Source organism: Coffea arabica, chromosome 4c, assembly GCF_036785885.1.
Source record: "Coffea arabica cultivar ET-39 chromosome 4c, Coffea Arabica ET-39 HiFi, whole genome shotgun sequence".
NCBI classification, from domain to species: Eukaryota; Viridiplantae; Streptophyta; class Magnoliopsida; order Gentianales; family Rubiaceae; genus Coffea; species Coffea arabica.
Window position 1 is genome coordinate 4,189,912 of NC_092316.1, and position 26,314 is coordinate 4,216,225.

General features: G+C 37.7%; 5 protein-coding genes across 7 annotated transcripts; 2 read left to right on the top strand and 3 right to left on the bottom strand.

Moving 5' to 3' along the window:
* Positions 1-577: 577 nt before the first annotated feature.
* On the bottom strand, positions 578-3,519 carry LOC113739660 (uncharacterized). The gene is made up of 7 exons (XM_072045563.1): positions 3,315-3,519; positions 3,029-3,047; positions 2,854-2,896; positions 2,618-2,773; positions 2,061-2,111; positions 1,913-1,964; positions 578-1,014 (listed from the first exon to the last, which is right to left on the bottom strand). Exons 4-7 carry the CDS (start codon positions 2,756-2,758, stop codon positions 791-793), a joined length of 468 nt encoding a protein of 155 aa, XP_071901664.1. The 5' UTR covers positions 2,759-2,773; positions 2,854-2,896; positions 3,029-3,047; positions 3,315-3,519; the 3' UTR covers positions 578-790.
* A 1,712-nt stretch (positions 3,520-5,231) lies between these two features.
* Positions 5,232-10,118, top strand: LOC113739657 (AP2-like ethylene-responsive transcription factor At1g79700). The gene is made up of 8 exons (XM_027266926.2): positions 5,232-5,871; positions 6,005-6,087; positions 6,250-6,258; positions 6,520-6,608; positions 6,737-6,810; positions 6,931-6,981; positions 7,857-7,933; positions 9,186-10,118. Exons 1-8 carry the CDS (start codon positions 5,681-5,683, stop codon positions 9,764-9,766), a joined length of 1,155 nt encoding a protein of 384 aa, XP_027122727.1. The 5' UTR covers positions 5,232-5,680; the 3' UTR covers positions 9,767-10,118.
* Positions 10,119-12,179: 2,061 nt separating this feature from the next.
* Positions 12,180-15,456, bottom strand: LOC140005154 (tubby-like protein 8). 3 transcript variants are annotated; one of them, XM_072045565.1, is made up of 9 exons: positions 14,803-15,456; positions 14,598-14,712; positions 13,901-14,077; positions 13,726-13,778; positions 13,534-13,630; positions 13,317-13,400; positions 13,132-13,224; positions 12,883-12,947; positions 12,180-12,740 (listed from the first exon to the last, which is right to left on the bottom strand). In XM_072045565.1, the coding sequence occupies exons 1-9, from the start codon at positions 15,297-15,299 to the stop codon at positions 12,665-12,667; spliced, it is 1,257 nt and encodes a 418-aa protein (XP_071901666.1). In that variant the 5' UTR covers positions 15,300-15,456; the 3' UTR covers positions 12,180-12,664. The 3 variants fall into 3 exon arrangements, with proteins under 3 accessions (XP_071901666.1, XP_071901665.1, XP_071901667.1); XM_072045564.1 differs by having other exon boundaries at positions 12,883-12,950; XM_072045566.1 differs by lacking the exon at positions 12,180-12,740 and having other exon boundaries at positions 12,936-13,031.
* A 1,825-nt stretch (positions 15,457-17,281) lies between these two features.
* On the top strand, positions 17,282-21,412 carry LOC113739662 (uncharacterized). The gene is made up of 5 exons (XM_027266936.2): positions 17,282-17,770; positions 18,768-18,985; positions 19,598-19,726; positions 20,907-21,038; positions 21,117-21,412. Exons 1-5 carry the CDS (start codon positions 17,296-17,298, stop codon positions 21,228-21,230), a joined length of 1,068 nt encoding a protein of 355 aa, XP_027122737.2. The 5' UTR covers positions 17,282-17,295; the 3' UTR covers positions 21,231-21,412.
* Positions 21,413-21,679: 267 nt separating this feature from the next.
* Positions 21,680-25,790, bottom strand: LOC113739661 (probable polygalacturonase). The gene is made up of 5 exons (XM_027266935.2): positions 25,040-25,790; positions 24,769-24,889; positions 24,313-24,561; positions 23,677-23,830; positions 21,680-22,864 (listed from the first exon to the last, which is right to left on the bottom strand). The coding sequence occupies exons 1-5, from the start codon at positions 25,457-25,459 to the stop codon at positions 22,339-22,341; spliced, it is 1,470 nt and encodes a 489-aa protein (XP_027122736.2). The 5' UTR covers positions 25,460-25,790; the 3' UTR covers positions 21,680-22,338.
* Between the last annotated feature and the right edge of the window lie 524 nt (positions 25,791-26,314).

Consider the following 26,314-nt stretch of genomic DNA (forward strand, 5'->3'; position numbering starts at 1 on the left):
CGTTGGGGCTGAGAGCGTTCGCGGATAAGCAATTGCCGTGGGCAGGTCCAAAGCAAATAAAATGCAGGGATGAATAGAGGAACAGATACATAGGTCCATACGAAGCAAAAAACAGAAACAAGTTCATTCAGCAATAGTGCAAGAAATTTGCTCATTTACTAAACACGAGTGTCGGCTCAAGCATGCTGCTAATTCTGGTGGATGCAAGATGGAATTATTATTTTTTTTAAAAAAATATTTTTAGTAGATGTGTACTAAGAAGGGTAGAAATTACATCATATAAATATTTCTGATAGATCAAATCAAAACCAGAGCAATTAACATAATTGCCAGTGTTGTTTTCACCTCCAAGTGGTTTGCATTAGCTAATTGACCCACTAGCCAAAAAACGATGCATTGTCACTCCTGGTCCGAAATAGTAACGTTAAACAAGTTATTTAATGTATTTATGAATCACAACTGCAAGTAAGCATGCATGCGTCCACACATCCATGTGCTACACATACTACCTGTCGCTATTACTAGGTTGTTAAGAATTATACACTTCCTTATCAGCTAAAATAAAGATCCAAGGAGAGGCAGGAAACTAACTCTTTTTAAGTTTCCATAACGTTTATCGCTTTTGAGGACGAAGGTATGGTTAACCGGCCGCGTATCCCCGTATACAGTTAAACAAATCAACCGAAGAATTATGCCGGCTACAGTCCAGAAGTAACACGCACGCGCCGATCCACGCTGCCTAGCAAGAAATCACCTACTGCTAAAATATGCTACCACAAACTACAAAACATCAGACTTTGAGGTTTGAATTCTCGTTATTGACAATATTCGTCTGCTTGGCTGTAGAATCTCCAATGTCTGCTTCTTGCGCCAATCTGAACTTTAGAATCTTGTGAAGTTGTGTTATTGGCTTGACTTGCTTAGTGGGGGCACGCTTGTTGTCTACTATACATCTTCCGGTGAAAAGGTTGGCTTCAGATGGGCCTGTTTCTTGATGGAGCTCAGGAGCAGCATCTACAAACATAACTCAGTTTTAGTATACTATAGGAAGAGGTGTTCAATACATGTATTCTTCCTAAGATTTTTGCTAAGAATGATACAGATTTAAGATGCTGGATAAATAATCAACCGTGTAAAACCAAGAAATTCAACATTTCAATGTCCAAAATGTGTCCAAACTCGCTCGTAAAGTTTCATCTATCTACTCGTTCAGTGGTAACAGGGCAGATATTCTTCTTATTCCTCGTTCTCTGCCCCAGTACTTACATGAAGTCCAGAATGACAAATGTAAAGCAAGCGAAAAATAGGAAATTTTAGAACCCATAGCCAGCTGATTCTTTAGAGTGGGGCAATTTGGCCATCATTTCATCTACAACCTTTAATCCAGTCCCCATAGAGCTAATCTGAAAGCAACTCAAGGATCACCAAAAATTCCGTTTCAAGTACTAGAGCAGTCACTGTAAGTTACATTGAAATGAAGGGCACAATATTCGTTGCAAGAAATGAAGGGCCTTGCCTATGGTGGAAGAGTGGTTATTGACCTGTATGCCAACCACTTACACAACTACAAGCAAGAATCATCAGAAGACAAAAATCCTAAAAAATTTTGGTTGGAATTCCGTTGTGCCATTCAAAGCATAAAATCTCACTCAGCCATCATTTAAGATACGGTAATAGGACTTCAGCAAACTTACATCAGAGCTAATTAAAGTTGCAAAGTGCGTCAAATTTGAAGTGAAGGAGGAGAGTAAACTAAAGCATTTGACTGATGAGTTTAAAGGTAAATAAGGGATAATCGAAATTCATTGGTCTAATAAAGAGGTATGGAGCCTTCTCTGCACTTCTATGTCCAAACACACTTTTTTCAAATTAAAATAAAAATGGACAAAGAACAGGGAGGATTACATCTTACCACATTCGCTAAAAACAAGGCACGTCCCAATTGTTTCTTCATATTCACCTATCTGAGAAATAAAAGAGTAGTGTGACGTGAATACATCAAATACAATGTAGTTTTCACCACCCAAACCAAACAAATTCCAGAAAAGCTTAACACTCACCAGTCTAAATTTCTCATCGATGATCAAAGTTGGATTTAGTGTGTCTAAACCCTGCATAAATTAGCAACCAAAGGTTAGACATCACATAGCAAAAGCCGGAGCTGTAAATCATTTAAAAAATTCCAAACTGCACCTAAAAAAAAAAGCAATTTAGATATTGAAACAATTTTGAGCATTCAGAATTTCAATCAGACTAAATAACAAAACCAGAAAACACCGTATCCACCCCTCCAGGAGCAGAAAGAATAGACATGAACCAAAAAGATAAACAAGAAGGATAAACAGACTGCAAAAGTTATAAACATTGGATAAAGCAGCTTTACAATATATCTTCCAAAATTCCAAACTTTTTGCTTCTAAACATGGTAGCTTAAACAAGAACAGAATAGATGACGGACTTCGCATTTACCACAACAGAAGCAGAAAAAGAACCATATTTATAATCAATCAAGCAATTTTACAACACACACACACAAAGAAAATGACAACATGAAATTTAACAATATACTAATAAGAATAAAAATTAGAGTTTGAGAGCGAGGTTGAAGAAATATTACAGAGAGAACATAGGGAGCATTGGGAGGAATGTTAACAAGGTCCGTCACAGCATCCAGATTTATCAATACATACTCTTCTTCCTCCACCTCTTCCTCCCTTTTATCATCCTGGTGCCATCTTATATTGTTGCCTTCCATCATTAATTTGATTTTTAGCTGGAAATAGCATCAATTATTTCAGAGTATTACTCTAATCGCTCAATAGTTATAATAAATGAACATGATATAAAACTCACGTTGATGAAGCTGCCAAAACCAAAACCCCAGAACCCAAAACCCCTATTAGCATCCAAAGAATCGACATTCAGTAAAGAAAATCAAATTTCCCAGAAAAAACACTTGCTTAGCTTGGAAGGTTTTGTGAAACCTTGATAAAGAGCAGGGAAAGTAGAGATTCGAAATTACTCATACCCTTTTCGGCTCCAGGAAACTGAAAAGGGGAAAAAATTCCTCAGGAATGAGTTTTCTATGTTTGGCAAATATGCAAACTACTAAGGAAAGAAAGTAAGTGAAATTGCTAAGGGAAGTGTTCGCATATTTTGCCTAGAATAAGAGATAACCAGCTTCCACACAAAAACGCGCGGAAACGGAGGAGAAACAAGCCTAGATGGATCAACACGCATATCGTCAAGTAAAATGACAGAATCGGATCAGTTGTTAAGGAAAGTAACCCTCTCTTTTCTTTTCTGCAACTCACCGGACAGAGGAAGGAAGAGAGAAAAGGAGAGAGGGAAAGAGTCGCGTGATTGGATGACTACTGCCCGGAATTGTGCCGTCTCCGACTCTGGCGCCGCGTGGAATTGGGTAGAATAGTGGCTGCGATGGACGTTGGTGCCTTGGTGGGGATGGGGCTTTTTGGGCCGAGAAACGATGGAGAAGAAAGCAGTTTCAAAAATTTTACTTTAGCCCCAAATCTTTTGTTCTATGTGCTCAACCCCCTCCAGAGTTTTATATCACTGGACTTTAAATAACTTTTTAATGTTACATGTTGGCCGGTCAATTTTGTTGAGAAATAATTACATTAAATAACTTTTTTGTTTTGTTTTGTGAGAATGAACATTAAATAACTTCTACATAGGTTTGACCAAGATTAATTCAAGTCAAATAATTGTTGCTTTATAACTTTGGTTTACCCTTTTTTTTTTTAACCTCCCACCCCTACTTGACCCAGCCCAGCCACATTCAATGGAAACCTAATCACTGGCTAGTGATTTACAGTTTTAAAATAATTAAATTCTTGCTCATAATAGCTAGCTTTATTTTCAATCTTTTTGACAATAAAAACAAAAAATTTGTTAAAATGATGATAAATAGTTTTGGTCCCGCACGTGCAGTTATTAAAAAATGTGAGTCATAAATAGAAGATTGGCTTTAATTCAATATGTAAATCTAAGCACGAAAATTGCAGCCTAAGTCAATTCCCACCTTACCATATGTTTCTCTTTCATTCCATCTGAACTACCATTCTAACTTGTGACAAAATTACAATTCATGTCAAAACAATAATAATAATAATATTTTATAGACAAAATTATATAATAAAAAGCAAAAGGATTCAAAGGAGTGTACACTACGATAATAGGCTTCATGTTCAAAATAGAGAGAGAAAAAGAAAAGAAAAAATCACTTTGTGAGGAAAAAATGGACTTTTTTAATTTTAATGTCCAAATTAAGACAAAATTTGTTCACCTATTGTTGGTTGATATTTGATCGCAATTTGAATAAAATAATTTAATTCATAATGTGTTATATGGTAGAGTAAACATAAACTTATTTATGAATAGCTAACAATAGATATTCGTGTTTCATATATCAAAATTTATAATATAAAAGATAAAATAGAATCGATTCATTTAAAATAATAAATAAACAAATTTGAACCGTTTTTTTTGGTTTTACTCTTTCAAACTAAACTTAGCTTTGCATTTTCAAAATAAAAGCACCAAGTTTAGTTATTTCAAACATAAATGTAAATTGAGTGATGTCAAATTTTCAAAGTTTAACTTCAACCAAAATTGAAGAGGTCAACTTTAAAGTGAAAAAGAAAAATCTCATAACCTGCATGCAATTTGGTTTACATTTGAGTGTTAATTTTTTTTTATTAAAAAAAGTATAATTAATTTGGAAGAGTGTCTAGATACATGGGGATAAGTAACCAATATCAAAAATAATCATATTATATTTTGGTAAGGTTGATAAAAATTGAAATTCATATTGCAAAATCATGGGCATTAAAATTCTGCTTTTAGGGACTAAACTAAACTAATTAAAGAACATGTTTAGAATGAATCCAAACAAAAGGTAGTAATAATAACAATAATATAAACAGCAATTCTCAATTCATTCATCTAATACGGAAGTAGTAAGAGAGTTTGGAATTTGAATTCGAAATAATGATAAGATTAGTTATAATCCGCTATTTTAAAGATTTATTGAATTTGATGTAGTATTAAATTGGAGGCAGAAAAGGTGCATCGGTTTTAACTCAGCATGTAAACCTAGGCTAGAAAATTGCAACCTACATCAATTCAATTCTTAGGTTACCATATATTTCTCCTCTCTTCAATCAAAATTTAAAAACAGCTTAACCCCACCAGCAAGAGCCAAGAGGAGGAGCTAAGCAATATAACCACCAACTCACTAGCAAAACAAGACAATTCAGAAGGAAACCAAGAAATGTACTCCCCACACCAAACCAAACCCGCTCATAGACGGCCGTACTAACTACTAACTATCCACCCTTTTTCCTCTGCCGGCTTTCTGGTTTTCTCCTCTGATTTGCCACCTCGCTCTCTTCCAAATAATCCAAATAATCTTCTCTACGTCGCCATTTTTTTTTTCGTCCCTTTCCACCCTTTATATCCCTCACATCTGATCTGAGGAGGACCAAGTCATTCTAAATAGTTACCATTATTTCATTACTAGCTATAGTTCATTGGTCCATTATTATTCCTTTTTTCTATCTTCCTCCTCCTTTATAGCCTTTAATCTCTGCACTCATCAGAGCGATCTTTCCTCAATTTTTTCGTCCCTCGAGGTGAACTATCTAATCTTCCTTATTTCATGGCGAAATCTTCCAAGCAGAAAACAAGTTCCACTACCACCACCACCACCACCAGCATTGACGCCGATAATAATAATAGCAGTAACTCTACTACTCCCGTTGTCAAAACCACCAAAACTAAGCGAACCCGCAAGAGCGTGCCCAGAGATTCTCCACAGCAACGAAGTTCTGTTTATCGGGGTGTTACCAGGTACTGTAAATATATGAAAGTGGTGTGGTGATCATCTTTCCATATATAACCACGGCTTTTCTTTTCTTCTTTTTTGCCTTTCTTTATCGAATAAAATTAAAGGGTTTCATTTTACCACCTATGCTTGCTGCAGACACCGGTGGACTGGCCGGTATGAAGCTCATTTGTGGGATAAGAACTGTTGGAATGAGTCGCAAAACAAAAAAGGAAGACAAGGTTTTCTTTTTTTCTTTTAATCACAGTACTATTTAGGATGCATGTTTTAACGTCTTTGTTTTAATTAGTGGAGAGTGATTAACGTGGGGGTTTAATGTTTTCCTTTTTGTTGGGGTGTTTCTGTTGACCGGTGTTCACGGTGGACTGCAACAAAAAATGCAGTATATCTTGGTAAGTAGGTTTCCATCTTTATCAGCATTGTCATATATTCTTTAATTATCACTAAACCTCAATTCGAATTCTGAAAAGAAATATTACTGTACAATATCGGTTTGAAAAGGTCCACTCTTCTTGCGCTCATATATATATATATATGAAATAAGAAAAAAAAAAAAAAAGAGTCACTTTAGTGTAGCTACGTGGATACAAGCAATATTGTACAAGTGGATGTGGATGCTCCATGAATCGGGCTTTCTTTTTTTTGGCTGGCAGGAGCTTACGATGATGAAGAAGCGGCGGCACATGCATATGACTTGGCAGCATTGAAGTACTGGGGACAAGACACAATTCTCAATTTTCCTGTAATCTATAATTCAACTTGCAAATCTTTTTTTTTTTTTTTTGTTGAAGGAATTTATACTGTAAGATTTTAAAAGACTTGAATTTCTTTCTGTTAGATAATCATAGCGGTTTTGCTTGATGTATGTAGCTCTCGACGTATGGAAATGAGCTCAGCGAAATGGAGGGTCAGTCTAAAGAAGAGTACATTGGATCATTGAGAAGGTACGTTGTGTACAAACGCAGTTGCCAATAGGATCACAAATTTCCTTTAAATGTCATGGCCCTTTTTTATTTTGATGCAAAGTCGGATATCAACTTAATTTGAAGAATCTGTTTTGGCAGAAAAAGCAGCGGGTTTTCGAGGGGTGTCTCTAAATATAGAGGAGTGGCCAGGTAAAATTAGTTTGTTTGTTTCTCGAAGGGAATAATGTTATATTAATTTTCGCATTTGATGAGCATGGTTCACTTACCATCAAGCAAAATAAAAGACATGAATCCCGCCTGTGATTAAGACACATAAGTATGTTTCTCTCCTGAAATTAGCACCTACCTATCATTTACGGTCCTTTTTTTTTGGAGTTTTGTTTATAACTGATGCCCAACATTAGAATTGACTTAACAACGTACCGTGTAATTATTACCCTTCCTCGCATTTATATACTTTTTCCAGTTATTTTTACTTACATTCCTTTGTATTTATTTTATTTTTTCTAATTAAGAGTATTATCTTTTAAACAATATGACACGTGAAATAAATCGTAACCAGTATCCGTTGGCACCCGTTAGACAGATTTTTTTTTTTTTTATTTATAATGTACCAAAATCCAAATATTTGTTGTTCATATCACAACTTAGTATGAGGTGGGGTTTATACTGATACATACACGGGAAATTGCTGTACTCCGTTAATGGCAAGGCCCCTCCATCCAGTTCATTTTAAAAGCCAGCCGGTTCTGGTGAAGTAAACTTCTTATTATAACTTCTGGGCATCATCCAGCCACAAAGTGGTTAGGAAGACGTAAATTTATGACTCTTGACTAATTGATGCTGGACCAATGATACAAAGTTGTCAAAGTAGTGCTTAGGTATCCATCACCCTTACTTGCCCAATTGACATGCATCATGCATGCCAAGTCTGATCGGTTCTCATCATTTTCATGCAATAGCACATCAGTCAGTCCACAGATCTGGTAGAATTGAGATGGAACTTTTTGGGATGATCTTCTCTCACATTTTAGCATTAAATTCTGGCGGTGTTGATTGCGCAGACACCATCATAATGGGAGATGGGAGGCCCGAATAGGAAGAGTCTTTGGCAACAAGTACCTTTACCTCGGAACATATGGTAACTCTTTCCATCTTGCCCTTTGTTTACCCTCTGTTGGCTGGTATATTTTTTATGCCAAAAATGCTCATTGCCTCCTTCCACCATAAGGACAAATCTAACTAAAAATTTTCGTGGTTTTTTGAGTGTTATTCTTCTTCATTTCTTGGTTTAAGAGCTAGATTAATTATGACTCTCGTTGTTGTTGTTGTTGTTTTCTTCTTTTCCCCTTTCCCCTGGTGTGATTCAATAAAAAATGAACCTGCTTTCTTAAAAAAACGTTGTCAAGATTACCAAAAGTAGGTGACTAATGCTTTCTTAATTAATGGTTAGATAATCTACTATAGAATGAAATCAACATCTTGGTCGCCCACCTAATTAACCAACGGCTCCCAATTACTTGCTCGTGGCACAACATTTGGCACTTTCCAAATTCAATAAGCTAATTAATCTATTCAAACAGATTTCATAAACATGATATGACCCTTAAGATTATCTATTGATACGCCTAATTAATTGGATATTTTAGTAGAGAAAGCTCCTTGTACCTCCATATGTCACTAAGATTGATTTGCATTCTTAACACAAGTCATGCCAAGTGAAAGCAAACAATAATAATATTTTGTGTTGGTTCTCACGTGGTATTATTAATAAATACTCCCTCCGTCCCACTTTGACAGTCTTGTTTCTTTTTTCACACAGTTTAAGAAAAAGTAGTTAACTTTGTTGGAAAAGTAAATTTAGATTGCTATTTTCCTAAAATACCCTTACATTAAATATGGTACAATTTTATGGGAACTTGAATTGATGGTAAAAAAAGAATCAACTCTCATTAAGTGGGGTAGGTTTATAGTAACAACTACTTACATTGAATAAGGGTATTTTAGAAAAATTAAAATACAACCACATTCTTCAATTGGGAAGTGAACCACAATTTGGGACAGATGAAAAAGGAATACAGGACTATTAAAGTGGGACGGAGGGAGTACCACAATCTTGAGTAATTATGTATATCTAAAGATGAAAATTTTGAAGTAGTTACATACATGCATTAATGCGTAGTCATGAACAGAATTAGTAGATGATGAAAGAGCATCAAATATGGTTGGTAGTTGTACGTGGATCACCAAACTCTCAACTGCTAAGGCAAACATTTAAGGTTTAAACTTTTTTGATGGAGTATTATAACTTTTTCAACCTTTTCCACCAAACATTATAATATGTGGGATGAATTCTTGAATTTATTATAGTTACGCCCATGCACGTCATGCAGCTACACAAGAAGAAGCAGCGACTGCATATGACATGGCGGCAATAGAGTACAGAGGACTTAACGCCGTTACTAACTTTGACCTTAGCCGTTACGTCAAGCGGCTAAGACCAAACCAAACTGGTAACGGTGTCAATAACGTTGCCAGCTCTGAACAAAACCCTAACGTTGACCTCGAAGTTAATCCAATCAAGGATGATGCCAGTGAAGAAGTGGATTTAAGCTTCATCCATCAGCAGCAGCAACAACAACATAGCTCTAGCTCGCCCGACACCTCCACCACCACCACCACCACCACCACCGCGCCACAGCCATGTCCAGCTGGCGGTGCCACCGCTTCGTCCGCGTCAGGGCTTCTCCTGCAGTCATCCAAGTGCAAGGAAATGCTCGAGCGGGCATCAGCTGTTGACAGCCCTTCGACGCCTCCCGAACAGCCAGAGCCGCCGCGGAGGAGCTTCCCTGATGATATTCAGACGTACTTTGCTTGTCAAGACTCGGGCAACTTTGCCGACGAACATGACAATATTTTTGGTGACTATAATCCATTTGCATCAACTATGTTCCCATGTGAGCTTGATGCATAGCAGAAGAGACGCAATTATATAAACGGTGGCTTCTCAAGAATTAAATATAGAATTATACATCGATTTTGTGAATACAGAGGTTGAAGACAGCGGCTGAGAAATGATAAGTAAGGCGACAAAAAAGAGTCTTAGGCTTCTAATTATTATTATCGATCGAGTTTTTAGTTAACACGGTGCTTCCATGCTCTTCCCATCTGCAATATCGGAAGAGAAGAGTTTTTCTTTCCTTTTTACTTTTGTTTGTTGGTTTGTTTGTTTTACTTTGGTTGTTAATGTAGATAGGTTGGGTATAGACATTCATTTATCAGTTGCATTGATAAAATTTTTGTAGCCAATTAAGGGCATTTATTCTTCTGTTAGTGTCACACTGTCTATTTTTTCTTAAACTTTTGTGCTTTATATCCCCTGTCCACCATCTAATCCAAGGATTTGGGGCAGGGACGGTCATACACGGTTAAGGGCCAAGATTTGCCTTCAAAATTTTGTGTGGCTGAGATTACACCATGTAACTCGATTTCCGCACCAAGTGTGGGACCCATCACTATCTGTTGTGAAAATACATCCTGTGAAAAAAAAATTACACGATGTACAAAGAAAGTTACGCGCAATTGATAATGACCAAAATTGCCCGGGACGGTTGCACCTGCAACCGTCCGTGCCCCGAGTCCCTAATCCAAATACTTTCATACTCATGAGAAGCCAAATATTTGGGTCTGGTTGCCAAATATTTGGGACTGGTTGAGGAATCAAGAGACTTCTTGATAGGTTCTTTGATACGAAATAAAAGTTTAAAATCAATCGTTTATGTAGAAGTAATTGTTAGACATTGGCACAATGTGGAAGTTGCTTCTTGTCTAAATCTATGCTCTTTTTCCTTGAGCATGCCATGCCAATAATACTCCAAGCTACAGACATTTCTCCTATTAAAGACAAAGGACTCAAAAAAGCCTATTCTTGCTTTACAATTTGCTCTCCAGATGCGAATCAACTCCGAAGTTTCTCTCTTTTGGACTACTTGCCGGAATTTTCTAAGATGCTTCTTTCATCTCCTTTTGTGATTCACCCGTAAAAGCTGCAAAACATCTATGGTTAATTGCAATTGCCCTTAAACTATCAAGTTTTTGAACTTTACCATCTTATATTATCTATTTGTATCATATAGTTTACTCAAATAAGTTAAAAGTTTGAATTTAGATTACTGTTTTTGTATGAAAAATTTGTATACCCCAAAATTGCATTTGTTTACCAACAATCCCCTTGTTCACGTAGGGGTGTCAAAGTGTTTTCACTCAAACGTAGCTAAGAACATCCATTAGGGAGAATAACTTAAACACTTGTCTTCTTTTTTTAAGGGATTTTTAAAGTACTTTGAAGGACCAAGGAAGTCACCAAACAAATGTACCATACCTGCATTTCTCAATGTCCGCCGATTAGGCAATTCTTCCCAAATAAACTGAATGCTTGAATCTTTCTGTTTCCTTGGACTTTCTTTAGTGTCATTTGGTTGGAACTTCTTGTTCTCCGACCTAAAGAATTTAACATACTTTCTGATTGGTGCAATGAACATATGTCGATCGAAAAAACACAAACCAGATTCATCTTTATCTCTTCAATTCAGACCAGCTTCCAAATGTCAGCATGCATTTGCACAAAAGGCCAGCTCAGGGCCATTTATTGGCAGTTAGCGACTAAATTAACGGGCAATATCCGATTTTATGCGTAAAAATCCGCATCAGCTGGTCCCAAATCCAAAAAAAAAACAAGTGGAAAATAAGCAACCAACTGGCAACCTTTTTGGAGTTCTACGCTATCCTGCTCCCCCGACTTAGTATAATGGGATATGTATTCTGGGATTATTTCTTGGGAATTCAATGTCACAATCTTTGTTAATGTACTAACCAGCAAGAAGATACCCATGTGGACAACGTCAAAGCATAGGTAAGGTCAAGTAGCGTGCTGCTTATAGCTTGAGACAGTAAGTTTGGGATCAATTTTGTTTAAATTTGCTTTGTCGGATGTTTGTCGTACTCTTGCTTCGTTTTATTTTCTTTTCCTCGTACTTAATTCAGGGCTACCCGAATTTGCTTAGAAGATTTGGACAGTGCATATACGATTAACTTACTTACAATTGATAAATTCCTGTGTGTGTAGATTACCTAAATCTAGAAAATTGTATGGCTATCCGTACTATAAAGTCGCTTTTTTTTTTGGTAGAATTGGCAAATTGGAGATCTTAAATTTATGCAGTAGCCTGTGTACACGAGATGCTTTCAAATTCCCACGTACAGGCTTTTTGATAGAATTGGTCCACTCGGAAGGTCTTAAATTTATACAATAGCCTATCTCCTCTATCTACAGGAAATGCTTCAAAATTCCCACATAAAGATCACACAGAACAGTGCAAAAGAAAAGATTGGAGAAGAATCTGATACTTTCTCTTATCTCCATTTAATCATCTCTAGTCGCCTAGCTTGTTACCAAAATATGGTATTCACAAATCAGATATCAGAATGTTACTTAGAGCCTCAACCTCAACTGTGGAGGCCCCCCAAATCAAGCTAAGAATTAGCTAATGACCGAAGAACTCGCTAAAAATTATCTTTCCCTCGCTTGTAAAGAACTAAAACAAAAGAAAATCATAGTCAATGAAAGTTGCTGCTGCTTTTTGTGTGTCTATACCAGAGCTGGATGTTACCAACAACATTGTAATACCCTGGTCTTGCTTCTTCTACCTATGTTACTGGCTTAGAGTTACATACATGCTAGCTTCAGGTCTTCAAAACGAAGTTCTGCTTTGAATAGTATGCCTGGCACCTCTATCCCTTGTTGGCGGGGGAAGTCAGCCAATGAATCAGTGGCTTCATCTTTGGCTGTTGCATTGCCAACAGGATATTGTAGTTACATTGTGCAACAGGCCTTTGAATCAATAGAAGCTAAACTGATGCAGAAGGCCTGAAATCCAGTCATGGGATATCTGCAAGATAGATTACATTCCTTGAATTATGACATTGGTATAAAAAATTCATTTCTTGCTTGTCGTCTGTCATGTGTTCCAAAATGCCCAAACCTTCCACAAGATCAAGCATATATTGAATTAGTTTTCTCTACGCAGGTACCTGAAATCCATCACATAGTTGGACTTCCCCACCCTTCCAAGCTGGAGGATTGTCTGCCTTCCATTCTTCTAGTGACACAAAGAGAATCTTTTAGAAAATCGATCGACATCATTATGCAAAGTGTCGTCTATGTGAAACAGAACCTGGGGCTTTAAGAGCATATAATAGTTGTGCTTGAGAAACTAATTCTATTCGTTTGATTTAATCTTGTAAGGTCCTTACGTCGATCTAATAAGCTATCAGGATTACCTCCAATGTCAGCTGGAAATTCTTTACTGAGCTCTGGATCCGAAGTCCTGTCCTTCCTCTGTCTCTATAATCTAATTCATACTTCTTTGAAATCTTTTTGCACAATAAAGCAGTAAATCAGCAGATTAATCGAGTAAAAGTGCAAAACATCAGTGAAGAATAAAACAGCCACCACATACATTTACCTTATTGTAGCGTGGAACCCTTGAGAACAGTTGATGTACTTTGTCCATTTTCTCCTTCCAATCCAGGGGTAGTCCATTGATATGCTGTAAAAAAGAGGTATAAGCATTTTTCCAATCTAAAAGGAGACTAACGTTTATAGCTCCATATAAGTAAAGAGTTAGTTGCTTCTGATTAAGTGAATGTGACAGAAGATATGAAAAAAATTGTCAAGCTAACCTGAGTCACGTTCTTTAGCTGCATTGATTGATGCTTTGGTATCCATGCCTTGATGCTTCTATGACTACCAGTCCAGGTAGTTATGGTAGGAGTAAACCTATTCACAAAGAGGGGAAATAATTGGCTTTAACAGTTTGCAAGATCACAGAAAAACATAGAAACATAAAGATAGGGAGGGATGATGTAGCTTACGTTACAGCTGCAAGTAATTTGAACAGTTTGGTCAAGGGATTGAGTTGATTTCCCTGCAACAAATTGGCTATGTCCAATTAGAAGCTTGAAATTTGTGCTTGCTTTCGCTCTTGAGCAAAGCACCTTAGCCCTCTATGAGAGGCACTACAATTCATTTGGACTTTTCGTATCGTACCTGGCCCCATATATGGTATTTTGAACCCATAAGATTTGCTGTCATATTGCCAATTAAACTGTCATCCTGACCACTTACTAATCCCTTAACACATGATGCCACCAAGAATTCTGATCTTCCATTTCGCCTTCTGTGATGAGCAACAGCAAGCTTTCTGTTTTGTCTGCCATGACCCTCCTGTGACGTGTTAAAGGCGAATCATAAATATGTTCAGTGCATCTACTGAGAAAGTTCTCGTAATTAGAGCTCAACAACATTACTGATAGGAATTTTCTTATAGCAGAGCATTGTAATCAAATTCATGCACACACGTCTATGTTTCTTGCTCCAATGAGGCGTTTCAGAAAGCAAATGACTCTTATACTACCTTGAACATTAACTATAATGGTTATGATTGGTTGAAAAACGTCAAAATATTATTATTTTTAAAAAGCATAGTGACTATAATGAGCAGCCAAATTTCAAACTCAATAAACAAGAAGGCCTAGACGCTTATAATCCAATAATCATAATGATATCATAATCCCTAAGCATATGAGCTGCCCCTCTGTGCATAAGAGAACTGCGGTAAAGTGCAGCTAAAACTCCATTTATATCTATCAAGATTTGAACTTTGCACAGAAGCCTTACTATTTTGTGAGTCCAGATAGGCTAAAAACTTCGTGAAGCACCGCTTAAAGTTGCAAAAGAGACTTACATGAGTGTAAAGAGAGTAGAGGGTCCCTTTATCCAGTCCTTCTGGAGATGGTTCCTTCACTATGAGACAAGTACACCATCCAATGTCCACAGGTAAAGGCCTACATAACAATGACCTGAAAACATACCGCCAAAACATACATTATTAATTTGCTAAAAAATATGCAAGCAGCTTCTTGCATGGGAAATCTACTTAAATGTCAGACCTATTAGGCAGAGTAGACCAGGAGGAAGCTGGTGCAGCCTCTGAATCAGAGTAATCCCAAATATTTCCAGAATTTGTAGTTCCAGAATCAAGAGGTTCCAAAGTTCTGGTCCCAATTATCGAATCAGGTTCATGTTTCTTAATACATAGCTGAAGTGAAGACGGCTTCAAAGCCCTGTCTTTCGTATTCAAATTAGGACAGTTAGGAACAAAATCCCCGGGGTCTAGCCGAATCCCTTTACAGAAGCCTGCATTTTCTTTATCATTCCAGCACCCAATTTCAGTCCTATTAGGAGTAAAATTCTCTTTGTCATCAGAAGGAACATTAGCAGGGTTGAGATTCCTTCGAATATGCACGGCAAGGGGAACAATGTTGTTGCCTGAATTCCCCCCTTCGCTGGAGCTCCGGTTATGCCTGAGCTCACTGAGAGGATTAGCATATAAGGAATTATACGAAGACTGCCGAGGAAACACTGAGGTTTTCTTGAATTCTGACATTCTTTTTTCTGGTCTGAAAATGGAAGTAAAAGATAGATGGGGTGAAGTATCTAAGCCTATGCTGCTGCTGATGAACTGAGGTGGTGGTTCACGTAGATTTTCTCATGGGATTGTCTGTTTTTGGTGCTTTTGAAGTGAAGTACTAGTTGGTAGACTGGATATGCCATCCGCCTTATCTAGCGTTTGATGCCATCGATGGAAATCAACAAAAATCAACCGCAATTTGAATTTGAAAATTTTGTATTGGAAAATGTGTGAGTTGAGGATTTTTGGAGGAAAGTGTAACGGTAACTAGTTTTGTCTGGGACTTCTTGCAGGGCTTTGGTGGTCTGGTCGGTTGGACATGGGAGCCGTAATTCGTGAAGATTAATAAATACTCGGAGGCGGGAAGCAGATTTGAATAGAGGAATCAATAAAAGTAGGAATCTATTGCCATCATCATTAGAAGCCTTGTCCTGTTACGTACAAATCTGGTAAGCAATTATGACTCAAAAGAATATTAAGTAACTCAAAACCCGACATCCATCACCATGGTTGGCTGTCCCACATCTTCCAGTTTTGTTTCTTCAGGCTAATTGCAAAGCGCCCCCTGAATTACTTCCTGTTTGCCATGTAATCCCTGAGCTATCAACTCTACTGTCTTGTGCTAGCATCTTGTGGAGAAGCGTTAATCCATATTATCGAGTCATTAAGTGTGTTTGGTTAGTAAATTATTTGAGATAATTTTGTAAAGGAAACGCTACTGTAACACATTTTGGATGTGATGTATGTGAAATAAAAAAATGATTGAAAAATGTGTTGATGATGCAAGCAAATCAATCAATATGTGTAAATAAAGTGTAAATAATATTCCAAACAAGCTCAATTATCATTTTACACTTCATCAAGTTCAAGTGCGAGTTTGCTAAAATGCTACTATCTAGCAGATGATTTAGCAAGTGCATTAAAAATTATAGTAGTTGATTGGGGAATTTAAGATTTAACTGTTTTCTTCACTATTCGAAAGAGATCTTAAGGTGGGGAAACATTTCATTTGCACCAATTGAGTTTCTCTACACTTAAAAATTTAAAATACTCTCTTGTCGTGTTCTTGGTATTCTAATCATTTTTTTTATTTTTATTTTTGATTATGTAATCCTTGGAATCTGATTTAATTTTGCTAGGAACGAGGTACTATCTACCATGTGTTTGAGCAACTACATATGAGTTAAATGCTTAACAATTCGTATTTGAGCCCATGGAATTATGTCTTTATGGACAATGAGCCATTTATAAAGTTTTCAAATTGCAATTTATTGATTGGCTAGATCCCTTCAAGTTCTAACTCAAGCTGTCCAATTTTACTCGGCCAAATTATTATAAAAAAAAAATAAATTTGTGTTTATACTTGAGGTTGGCCAAGATAGAGATGGCAACAAGGGAGGCACTTGTAGTAGGGATGGCAATAAAGACAAATGTCACGAGTGCATGTTCTTGCAAGGGAAGAATAGGAAGAGAATTGCGCTCTGCCTCAAAACTGTTCTGTTGTCGTCCCTAGGCTAAGATTTTAAGTATTGAGTTTATTTTGCAAGAACATATTGATTTATGACTTTAAGTATTGCTTCATTTGTGTATATTTATAAGCTTCATGATAAACTAATCTTTCATAGATTACCTAACCATTAGGTAAAGCATAAAATGCAATTTTGGATGCAAGTCAGGATTTTAATCCTTGCATTAGTGCACCCCTTGGCGCCCTCTTATAGACTTCCAATATCTCTTTTTTTCGATTTTAAGGAGGCTCAAAACCTTACAAAATGAAGCAATACGTGAAAATATTTGAAAGGGGACTAAAGTAATAAATGCAAATATTTGAAAGTTCGATCTCTTGAGTCTTGATTATCGGGAACTCAACCTTTTCAGTGAAGCCTCAAGTCTTGAAACGTTTTGCGTTCGTTCACCCAGCGGGCTGCATGATTCTGACCCGACTAAGTATTTAAGCGTCGACCCGAAGGTCATGCCCCAAAGTCTGAATAAGACACTGGACCTAACCCGATATGCCACGCTGAAAACGAGTGGCTCTCTTGATGACCCGAATCATCTGAAAAACCAACGCACATTTCCACCATGGCACCAAAGCCAACTAGCCACCATCACCATGGCCGCCACCGCCGCCGCCACCACTACAATTGCTCTCTTCACTAGCTCCTCTACTCTCTGCTGCAGAAAACCCACCTCATTAAGACCAAAAATCTTCAAGATAAAAGCATCATTGGCTACCATGTCCGCAACTACAACCAAAGTTGTCCCTGCGATTATAGTAGGAGGTGGACGTGTAGGAAAAGCTTTACAAGATATGGGAAATGGTGATGATGTTTTGGTGAAGAGGGGTGAATCCGTGCCCATTGATTTTCCTGGGCCCGTCTTGGTTTGTACTAGGAACGATGATCTTGAAACTGTTCTTGAGTCTACTCCCAAGTCTCGTTGGAACGGTACGATTACTCGCTATCTAAACCTGATTCCTACTCTTGTGGATTTTAATTTTCCTTTGTTTCTTTGTTTTGGATAGTCCATGCATGATTTTTTGAGTATTTCATCTCGTTTTTTTGTAGTATCAAGCTATCCGCAATGACCGAAGTACGTTACTAGCACATAGGGCCAGTTCAGTATAGCATTTCTTAAGAATCAAAAGTTGGAATAAGTAACTATTGGTAATACTTGTATTCTAGCACACAAGGCCAGTTCAGTATAGCATTCATGAATATTTGAGTATTTCATCCCTTTTTTTTTATCCTTTTGGTAGTCTTTGGCTATCTGCAATGACCGAAGTAAGTTACTAGTACATAGGGCCAGTTCAGTATAGCATCTCTTGAGAATCAAAAGTTGGACAAAAGTCTGGGATGAGTAACTATTGGTAAGACACGTATTCTAGCGGCTGAGCATCCTGAATGCTGTTGCTAGATAGGTTGCTAGACGGGTGAAAAAGATAGTGTTTGAGCTACAAATGCTTTCGAGAAAGTGTGCCAGTTGGGTTTCCATTTTTTCATTTGATGCTTTGATAGTTCCCTTGTATAGTTGTATATGTAAATTACTTGACGCATTTTCCTTGACTAGACATTTTTTTTTGTTTCATTTTTCTTTGCACTCATACTAGTAAAAGAAATTTGTTTTTTGGTAAGTACAGGGGATTATGAGAGGAAATTATGTAATAGACTGGCTTAATGATTGTTGGGTTAGTTCAGAATTGGGTAGTCATACTTCAAAGGCTTATATCTTTATCATCCTGTTTCAGGATGAAGAACTAAATGTTTCTCTAAACCTGATTTTCATGAATGTTTACTGGTTCTACATGATATAATTTTATGCACTAGCCAAGGAGTTGTAGTGGATAGATGTGTAATAGTGCATGTTAGGTTGAATTAGAATGGGACATAGGTTGATGTGTAAGCACACTAAGCACAGTTGTAATAGACCTTGAAAATCTAGCAGATCTGGTTTTTTTCCAGAACGGGATGCTGGAGACTTGGTTCCAAAGTAAAGGTCTTAGTGACCCTGACCAAGTTCTGGCATATTTTGCTGTTTCAAAGCTTGGCGAATCTCCTACTGATGGGAAAACAGACACAAATCCTGAGGGACTCACAGCAGCTTATGGGAAGTGGGCTTCTGCAGTTGCTGGCAGATTGCGTGCAGGAGGTCTTTCATGTAAGGTAACAAAATTAGTTTTGATTTCTATTGATTGTAAATGATCTCTTAGGTGCAAAATTGAAATCCAATCAGCTTTTGAGGAAAAATTAGGAGAGTCCAGGTCAATGATTGTGAAATAGGGATATCCATTTGCTCATCCATGTTGGGGATGAGTTTAATTGGCTGATGAAAACATCTGCTTGCATTAATTCATCCTCTGCAAAAATTCAATAGTTGTTGAGAATCAAATCCACACTTGGCCATGTTTCTTCCTGGTGTCAATGATATTTGATTCTTTCCCCATAAATGGTAATTGTCTGGTGAAAACATCAGCATGCGTTGATTCATCCTCTGCAAAAATTAAATGGTTATTTTCAAGAGAATCAAACCCACACTTGGCCATGTTTCTTCTTGGTGTCCATGAATATTCGATTCTATTCCATAGATGGTACTCTTGTTTTGAGGATGCTCTATACATCTATCATGTGAGTGATAGTGTATAGACTAGAGCTGGCAATTTAAGTCATTCACCAGTTCTCCTGATTTCGATGTTTTGGTTTATACATGCACCATTACACTTTTCTGAGTCACAGGTTTGAGATTCTGTAGTAAGATTTTTCTCATGGAAAATTTAGGTTCTTGAAAAGGAAGCATTCCAGAAGCAAATGTTCGAGAAGCTTATATGGATATGTGCCTTCATGCTCGTTGGTGCTCGCCATCCTGGAGCAACTGTAGGCGTTGTTGAGAAGGAATACCGATCTGAGGTAAATTTTTTGCAGCTGTTAAACAAGTGAAGCATGACATTGTTTCACTTATCTTTTATTACTCCAAGGAGTAATTTTGACAAGCAGCACTTATTTTCCAACTATTATGTTACCTAAGGTGAATTGGATGCACCTTTTGCAATCATTCTTCTGGCTGTGCATGCAGTGATCCAGCTTATTCTCAGTTTGTATCTTTACCAGGAACTATTAATTTGATGAAATATTTTCTTTTCTTTTCTTTTCTTTTTTTTTTTCTAGGAATGAGGATCTCTTGTCACGTAGAAAATCACGTACAATGGAAAAGGCAAAACAATGCCTGAGCCTACTGCCAATGCCACTTCCTAACAAATAGTTTTGTGAAAGGAAAGTAAAAGAAGAGATAGATTCAATAGGTTCCGTAGAACTCAAGCACTTGCATTTCTTAAGGCACTTTCAACAGTTCATTTCCTTCTTCAGCCAGTAGGTGAATTTTTTAGGGAGGATACGCATTTGTTGAAATTATGTTTGTGTTTGAGCAATGCTGAGTATGAGCTGCAGCATTTTCTTAAAAAACAATTTCGTCTATCTTGGTCTGGGAAACATAGCTCTTAGACATCTTGAAAATTTTCTTGGTGTGCAATTGGTGACTTTTTCTTAGCTTATCCAACAATTAAAAGTAATTGTACAATGGAAAAGTAAAGGAAGCTGCAAAAAATTGGAAGAAGATATGTTAATGGTTTGATAAGGACAGTGGTGCTGCTCATTTCGTGATCTAAACTGAAAAGCCTGACAAAGAGCATAAATTTAGTTGGCAAACACCTTCCTTTACATCACCTCTTATCAGGACAAAATATTTACAGATTGACATTGCTTGTATCAGTCCTAACTTTGTACGTGAGAGACAGCAGGATGAAGTCTTAGTATAGATTATCATTACAGAAAGTCTGAAAGACTGTCCATTTGTCAACTCCTCATATATTCTGGATTGAGGTTCACTTACTGTACAAGAGACAGTTTTAAGTCTTAGGTTCTGAATTAACCTAGTTTTGAAGTTGCATCATGTTTCTGACTTCTAAGTGTGCTCATGTAGAACATAGAAGAAACTTGAATGTCCCACTAATTTATGTTACACTGCATGGGCCATACTAGTATGGTTTTACATATTAACAGAATTAGGAGCTAACATTTATTAAGGTTGCAGGTGTCTAGCCTGATCTCTGAATTGGCTGCTGCAGCAGCTGCAGAAAAGGGCATTGTTTTTGAACCAGCTATGGAGGATAGACTATGTGCTTACTCTCGGACAGTTGCACACTTCCCAACAGCAGTTAAGGAGGTGAAGAACGTGAATTTGTCGTCTGTTAAGTGGTTGACTGAGTTTTTTAAACTTATGAATCTTGTTTGATGCTCACAGTTCAAATGGAGGAATGGTTGGTTCTATTCACTTTCTGATAAGGCAATCGCAGAAGGTAAACCAGATCCATGCCCATTACATACAGCATGGCTAAAAGAACTAAATGTAGTATAACTCGCAAGTTTCTATAGATCAGAATCAAGGCTGATGCATACAATGGTTTCAGTTTCTTAGATCAGGCAATTCCTTCTCCTGACTGCAGTGCTTTTTGCCTTCTGGTGCATGAACTTTAAACTTGTCAGTATCAGTATGCTTGCGGAATTGCATAAATTTCAATTGCTAGATTCATTACGTCATCCATTAATTTATATGCTGACAACGAATTGTAACGTGAGCCCTAGGCACTTGTACACATGATTTGAGCTACTTATATCCAAGATTTAACAGAGTCCAGCCGGGAAGAAAATCGAAGGGTTAGAAACTCAGGTCTTAATTAATTCAATACAAAATGGATGTTCCTTTTTATTCGACATATTGAGGCGTCTTGGATAACTTGAAAAAGTCCCTCATGCTTTTTAATTTAAAGCGAATTTAAACCATTTTTGCACGTTTGTAACATCTAATTGCAGAATGTGTCTCCTTGTATCATCTGATACTCAATGCAGATTATTTTTCATGAATAAACCAAAAGAACACTCTTTCGGATGTAAATAATTGACTAAATACAACCGTGGGCCCGTGGGAAGCCCGCCTTGGGGGCATGGTAGAGACAGGCTTTGAACAGAGGCATATATTTGCTAGGTAGCACAACCATTTCATCTAACGTCATATTTTCAAGGTTAAGAGTAATAGCCCATCGGTGCGTTACCAGGGTGTCAGTAGTATTTTGTTCTGCGCGTGAAAGGGCATCGTCTCCTCCCGCTTGAGTTCACTATCTAAGCCACCTGCACGGGTTACAGGTCTTTTCAACATGCTGCATTTTAAATACCACCACCAGCTGAACGAACGAATGCATATGGTACTCAACAACCATGATAACATTTGAAGAACCGAGTCGCTTGTTTCTTTCATCATTAACCATGATATTCGCTCTGCATTATATCAACAGCCAATACCCCTTGGACAAAAGAATGCAGTTGTAGATCTTTATCATTCATGAAGCCTGTAGATTCAGCACTCCAAGCATGTTGACCTTCGAACTGCTGAGCTTTAAAAAATTGTAGACGTGGAAGAATGATATGGACTTGCCAACAGTACTTCATGGATGGGCTCTTTCACCTTGTCAAGCATCATAATCCCTATCTGTGCTGTTTTGTGCTGTTCCTAATCTGACCAGACGTTCCATTTCATCATACACATCAAGATTCTCACATGGGACAGGGAAGATCTTTCCGATTGCACGGCCATGAACATAAGAGCACTGGAATATATGCTTCTTCTTGTATGTTATCCCAACTAACATGCCCCTAAAAGTGACATTCCGCACAGGAATTTCTCGGCTCCCATATATGCGAACTGGAATACGAATTCCCTGTCCATGTATGGAGGTGAAGCTTATGTCTTCAATAACTGGAAGGGCATTTGGATCAAAGCCTTCATCTGGATGCTCATTGTAATCAGTTTTTATCACAATACCCACCCGCACATTTTCAAATGTCAGGTTCTGGTAGGATATATTTCGAACATATCCTCCCCTACCAGCACTGGTCTTAATCCTTATACCCCTTTTAGAGTTCCATACCAGGAGATTCTCCACTGTTATATTTGAGACTCCACCAGACATTTCACTGCCAATTGATACTCCTGCACTGCAAAAAACATGTACAGTTCAGTTGAAAGAGATACGTTACATATGCTTCCTAGTCCACGTCACGAAGTCAGAAAGAATGATGCACAAATGCCTATACTTCTGCTACTCTCAGAAACTTCCAACCTTCTTGAGTCCATGTCTCAATATACAACCCAAATGTGCATATATAGTGCACAGGCCAGGTGGATATCTTGATACATATACCAAGCCAACAAAAAACGCATCATTATGCACTGACACCAGCAACATTCAAGGGGGAAATTTTTGTGTGCATCTGGGGTATATAGCTCATCAGCCAAAAAAAAAAAAAAAAATTGTATAAACAAGATCAGGAAAAACAAATCTTCACAACATATAATGGGCTAACACTCAAGAATCAATTTCAGTGGGCAAAAGCAAACAAATGTAGCACATCAAGACATCATATAATTTAAAAAATTATCTAGTGATCCAGAACACAACCTATTAGGAGCTGAAAAAGCTAGTGATCTAACAATACAAACATTCAGAAACTAGGACACCTTGAGTTTTCCCCACAGGAGGTGTCTACAGCATGCAAATGTTAAAAAGATAGATGAAGCACAGGTAGAGCTTTCTATTTAAAAAATGCATTAAAATGACGAGATGAATAAGGAGCATAATTATAAATATCAGGTACCCTTGACAAATTGCCACTCTGCTGAAAGGGCATTACATGCTTCCATGAAGATAAATGTTTAATCAATGAAAGCATGCTGCGATAAATTAAGAAACCCAACTGGAGTGGTACATTTGTGCAATGTTCATAAAACACTTCAGAAGAATGATCACCTTATCATGGAACGGACAATGAGATTACGAATGACAATATTGGTGGAAGGCCGACCATAAGCAATTCCGTACTGATCCCAGCCACTCTTTACTGCAATTCCATCATCTCCAACACTTATATAACTGTCCTCTATGATCATATTTTCACATGAATCTGCATTGCCAGGATGTCAATTTTACACTATAGAGTCTAACATTTGCTTAAAAGAATGGCACATGCAGATGGTCTATGAATAGCCTAGATATTCACAGCATAATAAGGAAAAGAAAATTTTGGAAAAGTTGTAGGGCATACAACATAGCATCACAATATTGAACTCATATTTATCCAACCCAATGAGAGTCATTGGGTTACTAAACACTCTTAACAAGCTAACTACAATGACATTCTGATTCTTCCAGGTCCAACATCTATCATGACTGAACACCATTTTGGCTAGGCACTCAAAAATGTCATACTAATTGCTACAATTTAGCACGAAAGAATTACAACATGCCTAGAAGTAAGTACACCAGAAGTAGCACCAATTTTCTGATCAAGATTACCAAAAAGACCAGCAGTTTCTGTAAGTTGGAAGGTAAAGCAAGAAAGAAGAATGAAACTCTATGAAAAAGCATAAAACAATGCAAATTTACCAGGATCTATTCCATCAGTATTTGGGGCTTCAGAAGACGGAGCCAAAATAGTTACATTTCTGATCGTCACATTTTGACAATCATAAGGGTGAAGTGTCCAGAACGGAGAATCTCGCAAGGTAATGTGAGAAATCACAATATCCCTTGACCACATAATCTGCACAAGGGGGCCCCTGGTGTGATTTAACCGATTCTTCCTATACTTCTCCCACCACGCTTTACCTTGTCCATTGATGGTACCATTGTGCCCTGTTATCATTTGAAAGATCACAGCACACCAACTCAACAAGCTATTTCCAATCAGAATTTACTACTCGGTGCACTTTTGGAACCTTATTAACCCTACTAACATGCCAAAAATGAAGATTCACAAGCTCATAAAAATCAGATCTGCAAGGAGTTTAAATAAAAATCTAATTTCCATAATGCGAAACCACTTCAGAATGACCAAATTACCTGTAATCACAACATCCTTCAGATTCTGGCCATGGATTAAACTTCCATAACGAGGTCCAGGACGTTCTCTTCCATATCCATAGGACGGCAATGGAGGCATCAGCGGCCAATAATTCTCATCCTATTACATTTCAATTCAGCTAAGTACATTTTTTTTTGGTTTTGTTTTTACAAACAAATGCAGCAGTAAAACAACAAAACCAGCAAAATTAGCTGCCTAATATGCCTTGAGGAGGCAACAAAATAGGGTAAAAATAGTGAGGGCGCTTACGTCAATTCCAAGAATAACAGCATTCTCAGCAAGGAACAACGTCATGTGGCTAGTGAGATTGAAAGGGGCAGTGAGCCAAAGACCAGGTCCAACATTCAGCTGGCCGCCGCCTCGCTTGCGAATTTCCGAGATTGCCCTCTCGAAGGCCTCAGTGTTCAAGTAGACGCCATCGCCGACAGCACCGAAGTCGGTGAGGTTGAACGCCAGACGTCTTAGCTTGGCAATAGGGCGAGGGGGCGGGAAGAAGCGCTGGTCGTGGTAGGTTAAGAGGCGATCGACGGCGGTTTTTTGCCAAAGGGCGACGAGGATGAATCCGGCAGTCCAGATGAGAGTGAGGAATGTTTGGTGCGAGGAGAGCAAAGACGGGAACAGGCGTTTGTAGTCGAGCCGTCGGGCGTGGACCCGAAGGGAATCGGGCATGGTTTTGGGAATGGAAATTGAGAAATGGTGCGGGAAAATGATAAGTGGGAATGATCGGAATGGAGGTTTAGTGAAGGAGATGAGCGGAACTTTGAAAGCAAAGATCGGAATGGGACCATGCAAATAAGGGAAAAATAATTATGGGAGATTACTGCAAGTTTCAAGCCGATTAGGGGTTTAAATTTTAATTGCATATAATCAAGGCTAACTTGTAGTACTACATCACATGTAATTTCCCCACTCTAATTAATTAATGCTTATTAGGTTCAAATAATGTGCGCCTAATAATGATCATAATACTCTCTTCATTTTTCACTCCCCCCCCATAACTTATTAACCATCAACTGATCAAAGGCTAGGCTATTCCTTTTTAGAGAGTAGTAATACTTCGTTGTTCCCCAAACGCCAGATGCAAGTGCTTAGAGAGATTCTTGCCCTTGTACTAATTAGTTTTGGCAAAATTGGACAAAGGAAAAGCAAATCCCTAAAAGCATAAATTGGAACAGTAATTTAAAAAAAATTTTTTGTTTGAAAAACCTAAACCATTACCCACCAATTTGTTTTGCCACCTACAAGTACAAAAACAAATTGGTGGCTTAAAGGCTTTTTAGCAGCGATGCTCATGCGCTGAGGAAAATCGTAGGTTGTGTTTGAATTGTATTTTCCATCATTTTTCATGGAAAAATTACTGTAGCGATTTGATATATGTGAGGAAAAAAGCTGATAGGGGAATGTGATCACGGAAAACGATAATGAGTGTGTTTGGATTGTAAGTTATTTGAAATATTTTTACTGTAGCACTTTTTGTGATGTGATGTATGTGAGATAAAAAGGTAATTGGGAAGATAAAAATGT

Excerpts from the sequence above, each read along its gene's own strand:
- LOC140005154 (XM_072045564.1), bottom strand. The coding sequence starts at position 15,299 with ATGTCAGAATTCAAGAAAACCTCAGTGTTTCCTCGGCAGTCTTCGTAT. Across the intron at positions 14,713-14,802 it reads TGGTCTACTCTGCCTAATAG|GTCATTGTTATGTAGGCCTT; the intron begins GTCTGACATTTA and ends GTATGTTTTCAG. Across the intron at positions 13,779-13,900 it reads AATACCATATATGGGGCCAG|GGAAATCAACTCAATCCCTT; the intron begins GTACGATACGAA and ends AATTTGTTGCAG.
- LOC113739661 (XM_027266935.2), bottom strand. The coding sequence starts at position 25,459 with ATGCCCGATTCCCTTCGGGTCCACGCCCGACGGCTCGACTACAAACGC. Across the intron at positions 24,562-24,768 it reads GAAGGATGTTGTGATTACAG|GGCACAATGGTACCATCAAT; the intron begins GTAATTTGGTCA and ends AAATGATAACAG. Across the intron at positions 22,865-23,676 it reads ATTGTCCGTTCCATGATAAG|TGCAGGAGTATCAATTGGCA; the intron begins GTGATCATTCTT and ends TGTTTTTTGCAG.
- LOC113739660 (XM_072045563.1), bottom strand. The coding sequence starts at position 2,758 with ATGATGGAAGGCAACAATATAAGATGGCACCAGGATGATAAAAGGGAG. Across the intron at positions 1,965-2,060 it reads TCGATGAGAAATTTAGACTG|ATAGGTGAATATGAAGAAAC; the intron begins GTGAGTGTTAAG and ends TTTATTTCTCAG. Across the intron at positions 1,015-1,912 it reads CCTTGTTTTTAGCGAATGTG|ATGCTGCTCCTGAGCTCCAT; the intron begins GTAAGATGTAAT and ends TTATGTTTGTAG.
- LOC113739657 (XM_027266926.2), top strand. The coding sequence starts at position 5,681 with ATGGCGAAATCTTCCAAGCAGAAAACAAGTTCCACTACCACCACCACC. Across the intron at positions 5,872-6,004 it reads GTTTATCGGGGTGTTACCAG|ACACCGGTGGACTGGCCGGT; the intron begins GTACTGTAAATA and ends TGCTTGCTGCAG. Across the intron at positions 6,811-6,930 it reads TACATTGGATCATTGAGAAG|AAAAAGCAGCGGGTTTTCGA; the intron begins GTACGTTGTGTA and ends CTGTTTTGGCAG.
- LOC113739662 (XM_027266936.2), top strand. The coding sequence starts at position 17,296 with ATGCCCCAAAGTCTGAATAAGACACTGGACCTAACCCGATATGCCACG. Across the intron at positions 17,771-18,767 it reads TCCCAAGTCTCGTTGGAACG|ATCTGGTTTTTTTCCAGAAC; the intron begins GTACGATTACTC and ends AAAATCTAGCAG. Across the intron at positions 19,727-20,906 it reads AGAAGGAATACCGATCTGAG|GTGTCTAGCCTGATCTCTGA; the intron begins GTAAATTTTTTG and ends TTAAGGTTGCAG.